At 36.6% G+C, this 8,161-nt stretch overlaps 1 protein-coding gene across 1 annotated transcript; it reads left to right on the top strand.

Moving 5' to 3' along the window:
* Window positions 1-6,781, top strand: LOC141395438 (uncharacterized). The gene is made up of 3 exons (XM_073971295.1): window positions 1-19; window positions 133-2,556; window positions 2,636-6,781. The coding sequence occupies exons 2-3, from the start codon at window positions 427-429 to the stop codon at window positions 2,666-2,668; spliced, it is 2,163 nt and encodes a 720-aa protein (XP_073827396.1). The 5' UTR covers window positions 1-19; window positions 133-426; the 3' UTR covers window positions 2,669-6,781.
* Window positions 6,782-8,161: the final 1,380 nt, after the last annotated feature.

Here is an 8,161-nt window from a genome sequence, read left to right as displayed (position 1 = left end):
CCAAGAGAGAAAGAATTAAGTAAGATCAACCTTTGTACCTTATTTGATTACGCAATCATTTCATTTAATTTACTTTGTAATTTCATTTAATTTATTTAATTTACATTGTCATTTCAATTTCATTTATTTTAGATAATAAAACATCATCAAATACAATCAAACCGACAAACCAAATAACATGAAACAAACAGATGTACAAACTAACGTACAATCGAAATAAACAGACTTTGTAAAAGAACGAAAGGCCAAAGAGTTTGGTTTCATTTCAATCGAGGTCAAAGTTTGTGTTTTATTATAATCCTTCTGCCAAAAACAATAAGTTGGCCATTTGCCATAGTGGAAACTTATTCGAAAACGTTACAGCCGTAACATTATTTTTATTATTTAATTAATATTTGTATTAATTAATTCTCCTGGAACAAGTGTATGCTACGTCGTAGCCAACGACTGCAAAAGAAGATGTCTCAAGGTAATGAGAACACAAAAATGTCGCTGTCTGCGGAAGTCACTGCGTCAGCATCATCGTCTGAGAGTGAACTCGAAAAAACAATAGTGGAGCAACAACAAAATACCGCAGGCGAAAACGTAGAAAGCCTGAAAGAAGAAATTCGTGCTTTAAAATCATCATTGCAGATGTACATAAATGCCGCCAATACAACGACAAGTGTTGCTGTATCACAACCGCCAACTTTTCATCACAATGTAGTAGCTGCGCCGTCTACTACAATGTATTATAGTGTTGCGTCGATGCCCAGCAGAAGTATGGATATGCCGTATACGCCGACGGCACAAAAGTTAAGTATCGACCATCAGCATATGTTTAGTCAAAACATAAACTCTGCTCAATACATAACCCCTCTTTTTCCACAGCCGCTTGTACAACAACAAACATACTGTCCACCATCGTATGCACCAACACAACAACAATTGCATTACGTGCCGTTTTCCACACCACAGAGTGCTTCATATAATTTGCCGCCGTCACTTTTATCACAAGCGCCAATGGTATCTTACCCGTCATACGCCACGCATTTATTTAGTGGTGTACCTAATTCGATGTCAAACGATCAACCATCACAGAGATTGACAGTATCGCCGTCAACAATAATAAATACATCAACACAGCCGAATGTGGTGCTGCAATCACAACAACACATTTTCAATGAAAAAACAAATAATTATGTGCCGCTGTCACAACAATCACAGCAACAGAATACAACGATGCCGTCAACATACTCACAGCCACAAACGTCGACTTTCGCTGCAACTCAAAATGCCGGTAATGTCAACAATTGTTTATTGGAAGTGCCGCAACAAATTATGCAGACAAGTGTGCAAAATTCTATCCGAAAATTACACGACCTACCGGAATTTAATGGACAACCTGAACAGTGGCCCATGTTTGCCGTTTCATATAAAGAAACAACACGTATGTACAATTATACAAAGCTGGAAAATTTAACGCGGTTGCAAAAATCCCTAAAAGGAGAAGCCAAGGCCAAAGTGGAGGCTTATTTAATTCACCCTGAATGTGTTGATCAGGTGATGTCAACGTTGGAATTTCATTTTGGACGCCCGCAGATAATGATTCGATCCCAAATAGCCAAGGTACGATCATTTCCCACAATTTCTGGAAAGAAAATGTCGGAAATAATAAATTATAGTACGATGGTGTCGAATCTTACCGTTTTTTTGGAAAATGCAGGGGCAACGCCGCATTTGTGTAATTTAACGTTGCTTGAAGAATTGGTCAACAAGCTGCCTCTATCTAAACGCGAAGAATGGGCAAGATTTTCTTTGAATAATTTGGGGCAATACCCAACAATACGCCAGTTTAGTACATGGCTGCAAGAGGTTGCCACATACGTTTCTTTTGCCACGGAAGCTGATTCCACTAAAGCCGATTTTATGCAGAATAAAAATGCAAAAGTGAAACAGTCTTTTGCCATAACAACGGATGTCAACAGGAAGAATTTGTGCGTTGTTTGTGGAGAAAAACATTTAATCTATTATTGCAGCAAATTTAAGAATTTTTCAACAGCTGACAGGTGGAAAGTGGTAAAAGAAAAACGATTGTGTTTTACATGTTTGAAAGCTGATCACATTTCCCAAAAATGTAATAATCGCCAGCAGTGTTCAGTGGGTGGTTGCCAAAAATACCACAACCGTTTATTGCATGAAGCTGGCAAAAACAACAACAATATAAATGGAAATAGTGATATGGGTAATGGTGAAAAGCGAGCATCAGTGGGTGACAGTGAGAATACATCATCTGTAACAACAATAGTGGATGAATATACAAACAAGAAAACGCTATTTAAATACTTACCTGTGAGATTGAGAGGACCTAAAGGCTACATAAACATAATTGCATTTATTGACGATGGGTCAAAAATTTCTTTGCTGGAAGAAAAGGTTGCCAAGCAGATTGGATTGAGTGGACCTTATAGTAATTTGTCACTAGGCTGGATTGGTGGCAAAAAATCAAGTGAAATGTCTATGCGAATTGATGTGGAAATCGCGAGTAAGAATGGAGAGTATTTGCAGATGAGAAATGTTAGAACTACTAACCATTTAAAATAACCAAAACAATCTCTAAATATTGCCGATTTTAAAAAACGTTTTTCTATTTTAGAAAATATTATTATTGATGATTATTTTGATGTGACCCCTAAGCTGTTAATTGGATTACCCCACATAAGATTGGTTCGACCACAAAACGTAATGGATCTCGATGAAAACTTTTCTGTGCACCAAACACTTTTGGGCAACATTGTATTTGGCTCCAATGAAGAATCAGCTGATAATATGGTTTGTGTGATTGACGTCAGCGACTATAATGATATTCAGAAGCAAGTAGCTGAATATTTTTCAATTGAAGGTTTTGGTATGAAACCTGTTTTGCCCGTCGAGTCTGATGAAGACAAAAGAGCAGAAGCTATCCTTAAAAATACAACTGTGAAAATTGGTAACCAATATGAAACCGGTCTTTTATGGAGGAAAGACGATTATGCATTTAAGGATACGTATTCTGTGGCGCTCAGACGACTTCAAGGCATTGAAACAAAAATGAAAAAAGATGAATCACTAGCTAAATGGTATAATGAGAAAATTGATGAATATGTCTCGAAGGGATACGCCAGAAAATTGAATGCAGATGAAGCCTCTATTGTGAATGAACGCACCTGGTACCTGCCACATTTTGTAGTGACGAATGTAAACAAAAATAGTAAGCGCAGATTGGTTTTTGATGCTGCAGCAAACATCGATGGAGAGTCTTTCAACTCGAGACTAATGAAAGGTCCCTGTAAATATCAACCGAAGCCACTTCTTTCTATTTTGTTTAAATTTCGTCAAGGTAAAATTGGTATATGTGGAGATATACGTGAAATGTTCCATAGAGTTAAAATTCGAGATCAAGACCAAACAGCACAAAGGTTTTTATGGCGAGGAGGTGACAGTACGAGGGCACCGGATATTTATATTATGAGTGCAATGATTTTTGGATCAGCCTGTTCACCCTGTAGTGCACAATATGTCAAAAATTTGAACGCTGAAAATTATTTTGATTCTGAAGCAAGAGCATATAAGGCCATTGTGGACTGTCATTATGTCGATGATTTTGTTGACAGTTTTGACACAATGGCTGAAGCGTTATCTGTCACCAGAAGTGTTATTCGAATACATAAAGAAGCAAATTTTGAACTTCGAGGCTTTATATCAAATTCAGTGGATGTTTTGCACTCGCTTGAACCGGATGAAGATGAAGATAAAATGGAATTTAAAAATTTTTGTGTTGGCGAAAGTATGGGTGAGAAGGTTTTAGGACTGTTCTGGTTACCTAAAACTGATTCCTTTTATTTTAATTTAAAATTTTCAAAGCTTTCTTCTGCAGTTCGAGACGGTGAACGAATTCCAACGAAAAGCGAGGTGCTGAGTGTGACCATGTCCATTTTTGATCCATTTGGGATTATAGCCAACATTGTAATTCGATCAAAACTCATCTTACAAGAATTATGGAGATTTAATATAGATTGGAATGCGCCAATTCCAACTGAAATATATCGCAGATGGTATGAGTGGTTCACTGAGTTGCAGAATGTTAAGTATATTGAAATTCCAAGGTGTTATGCTGCAAATTTCACAAGTCCAGACACAAAAATTGATCTCCATGTATTCGTCGATGCTAGTGAAGTTGCTTTTTCTGCTGTTTGTTATTGGCGGATCACAGGTGGAGACCAGGTGGAAATTAAATTTGTAGCCGGAAAGGTAAAATGTGCACCATTAAGGCCCCTGTCAATACCCAGGCTTGAACTCCAGTCTGCTGTTTTGGGAGTGCGATTGAAGGAAGCCATAGTAGCCAGTCATGATATAAAGCCCAATAAAATAACATTCTGGTCAGACTCGAAGACTGTTGTCAGATGGATCCAATCTGACTGCAGAATTTATAAACAATTTGTTTCACATCGTGTTGCAGAAATTTTAGAATATTCAAAAGTGGAAGAATGGAGATGGATTCCAGGGTCACAAAATCCAGCTGACGATGCGACGAGACCGTGTCAATTTTCCGGTAAGGTATCGAGATGGTTAAAGGGACCAGATTTTTTAAAAATGGATCCAGTTAATTGGCCACTTCTTCCAGAGGATATTAAACAATTTGAAAAAGATCCTGAAATACGAACAAAATTCATAGCAACTACTACGGTGAGTGATTGTCTGTTTCCATATGATGAGAAAACCAAATATTACAGCTTGCTGCGCAAAACAGCTTGGTTATACAGAGCAATTAATAATTTTAAAAGGAGTATTTCTTTTGAAGGCGGAACTTCTTTAAACTTGAAGCCGTATTTAATTCCTCAGGAGATTAAAAATGCTGAAATATACTGGTGTAAACGGGCACAAGAAGAAGAATTTAAAAATGAAATCCTAGCTTTAAAAATGGGTCGTCGTATTTCCAAAAAGAGCCCAATATTTGAATTAAATCCGTGTTTAGGCGATGATGGTTTAATAAGAATTTCCGGACGCATTAATAATGCAACATGCGTTGGACCTTCCACTAGAAAGCCAATAATCATGCCAAAAAATAATTTGATCACAAAATTGATTGTCAAACAGTACCACGAAGATTTTCTTCACCAAAATCAGGAATCCATTTGTGCAGCTATTCGGACCAAATTTTGGATGCCTTCGTTAAGACAACTGGTAAGAAGTTCAAAGAAAAATTGTCAAATTTGTAAAAATCGTAGCGCTGTTCCAAGGCCTCCGTTAATGGGTCAACTTCCCGAAGATCGTGTTATACCATTTGTGAGAGCATTCTCGTATACCGGAGTTGATTTTATTGGCCCATATACAGTTTCATTGGGCAGACGTATTGAAAAGAGATGGGGCGCACTATTCACTTGCCTAACTACGAGAGCAATTCATCTCGAGCTTGCGAAAGATTTATCAACAGATGCTGTAATTCTTTGCCTAAGAAATTTCATAAATAGAAGAGGAGTTCCTGTGCGTATTAGGAGCGACAGAGGTACCAACTTTATTGGAGCGAGTAAGGAAAACTTCGTTTTTGATTCTTGTAAAATTGGCGACGAATGTACACGTCGTGGCATAGAGTGGGTATTTAATAATCCAGCGGACCCCTCAGCTGGCGGAGCATGGGAGCGGATGGTGCGTGCTGTAAAAAACGTTTTGGCTTTCACCCTGAAAGAAAAATCTCCTCAAGTGGAGACGTTAAATAGTTTACTCATCGAAGCAGAAAATTTAGTAAATTCTCGTCCATTGACGCATTTACCAATTGAGAGCGAAGACAGTGAGCCTCTTACCCCAAACCATTTTTTGGTGGGTGGTCCTAATTTTATTCAAACACCAACAGTAAATGAAAACATCTGTCTACGAAAGCAGTGGCACATATTACAACAAATGAAGCAAACGTTTTGGAAACGGTGGATACAGGAATATCTTCCAGATCTAGTAAGGCGGACAAAGTGGTTTCATCCTGTACCACCAATTAAAGTTGGAGATGTTGTTGTTGTATGTGATAGTAATGTGGCCCGTGGTGAATGGAAGCGAGGTGTGGTGGTGGAAGTATGTACAGCGGCTGATGGTCAAGTTCGTTCGGCAGTGGTGAAAACATCGGCAGGCAAGTTACGTCGTCCAGCATCAAAGTTAGCAGTCCTGGATGTTGGTGGTGAATCTCCCGATCGATTCACGGGCGGCGGGATGTTATGAACTTAGAAGACTTTTTCCGTTAATTTGAAATTTAAATTTATTAACGTTCGCTTTTATGATTTTTATAAAATTTATGTTTTTTTGTATAACGTACAATTTGTTTTGTATGATCTATTTTATTAAGATCGATTTTATTTTAATAGTGTAAACGTTCTATAATATGTTTGTTATCGTTTTTAAAAGATGTGTTCAGTAATATCTTTGTAATAGATAAACGATATATTATCGTTTGGTATTTCTCACAATGGCTCCTTTAAGTCATTCCAGGAGAAACCGCCAAGAGAGAAAGAATTAAGTAAGATCAACCTTTGTACCTTATTTGATTACGCAATCATTTCATTTAATTTACTTTGTAATTTCATTTAATTTATTTAATTTACATTGTCATTTCAATTTCATTTATTTTAGATAATAAAGCATCATCAAATACAATCAAACCGACAAACCAAATAACATGAAACAAACAGATGTACAAACTAACGTACAATCGAAATAAACAGACTTTGTAAAAGAACGAAAGGCCAAAGAGTTTGGTTTCATTTCAATCGAGGGCAAAGTTTGTGTTTTATTATAATTCTTCTGCCAAAAACAATAAGTTGGCCATTTGCCATAGTGGAAACTTATTCGAAAACGTTACAGCCGTAACAGGGTGCTTTTATAGACCCTTTCTGAAAGAAAGGGTGCTTTTATAGACCCTTTCTGAAAGAAAGGGTGCTTTTATAGACCCTTTCTGAAAGAAAGGGTGCTTTTATAGACCCTTTCTGAAAGAAAGGGTGCTTTTATAGACCCTTTCTGAAAGAAAGGGTGCTTTTATAGACCCTTTCTGAAAGAAAGGGTGCTTTTATAGACCCTTTCTGAAAGAAAGGGTGCTTTTATAGACCCTTTCTGAAAGAAAGGGTGTTTTTATAGACCCTTTCTGAAAGAAAGGGTGCTTTTATAGACCCTTTCTGAAAGAAAGGGTGCTTTTATAGACCCTTTCTGAAAGAAAGGGTGCTTTTATAGACCCTTTCTGAAAGAAAGGGTGCTTTTATAGACCCTTTCTGAAAGAAAGGGTGCTTTTATAGACCCTTTCTGAAAGAAAGGGTGCTTTTATAGACCCTTTCTGAAAGAAAGGGTGCTTTTATAGACCCTTTCTGAAAGAAAGGGTGCTTCTACAGGACAAGTCATTATGACTAACGGTTGCTGATTATAATCTTTGTTTGACAGCAATAAATTAAATTGGTTACACGTTTCTTTTGTTTATAGAAAGCACAAAGCTTTCTTGTTTTGCTTGGCTGTCTATTACCAATATCTCTGATAACCCACTTGCCACTTATGACCAATTTTGATTAACTTTCAAATACTTCTTTTTTATTAAATTATGTGACTTTACCTAATCTTTTCTTTCTATTTGAACTATTATTATTTGTTCACATTTGGATGTTAAGGTGGTGGTGTGAAAAATGCCTCCACCATTCTGTTGATTATTTTTTAACTAATCGCACAATTTTTTACTCGGAATGCACTTGGACTTATGCACATCGTGCCGTTACTGATGGCACTTTAGATGTGTGTTTTAAATTTGTGGATGGAAATTAGTTTAGATTGAAAAAGAAAATATGTACTGTCTTTTTATTTGTTGTTGTTCTCGGATTATAGAAAAAGAGATCTTTGTGTAAATTGAATTCATTTATCCACAAGTGAATCTAATGGATTTGGTCTATTTTTGATATACACCAAAGAAAGCGTCATTTACGAAAATGAACACAATCTAAACGACAGTTATACAATGAAATACACGTTAGCCGGGGAAGAAAAATAAAGAAACAAATAGAAATATTTTTGTTAATGTTTAGGTTCTCAAATAGCTTGTCGTGAGTCTAAAAATAAAATTGTATTATTTATTTTCTTTTAAAATATACTTACAGTGACTATCGAAAATATTCGGTTTTCAATT

This window comes from Musca autumnalis, unplaced genomic scaffold (genome assembly GCF_047663935.1).
Source record: "Musca autumnalis isolate F117 unplaced genomic scaffold, ASM4766393v1 scaffold_2, whole genome shotgun sequence".
Classification (NCBI taxonomy): Eukaryota; Metazoa; Arthropoda; class Insecta; order Diptera; family Muscidae; genus Musca; species Musca autumnalis.
The sequence above is the reverse complement of the archived record's forward strand: the minus strand, read 5'-3'. Positions and strand labels throughout refer to the sequence as shown.

Bases quoted from the DNA above. Each gene is read 5' to 3' on its own strand.
- LOC141395438 (XM_073971295.1), top strand. From the start codon at position 427: ATGCTACGTCGTAGCCAACGACTGCAAAAGAAGATGTCTCAAGGTAAT. The intron at 2,557-2,635 runs GTTAGAACTACT...TTTCTATTTTAG, and splicing joins AGTATTTGCAGATGAGAAAT to AAAATATTATTATTGATGAT.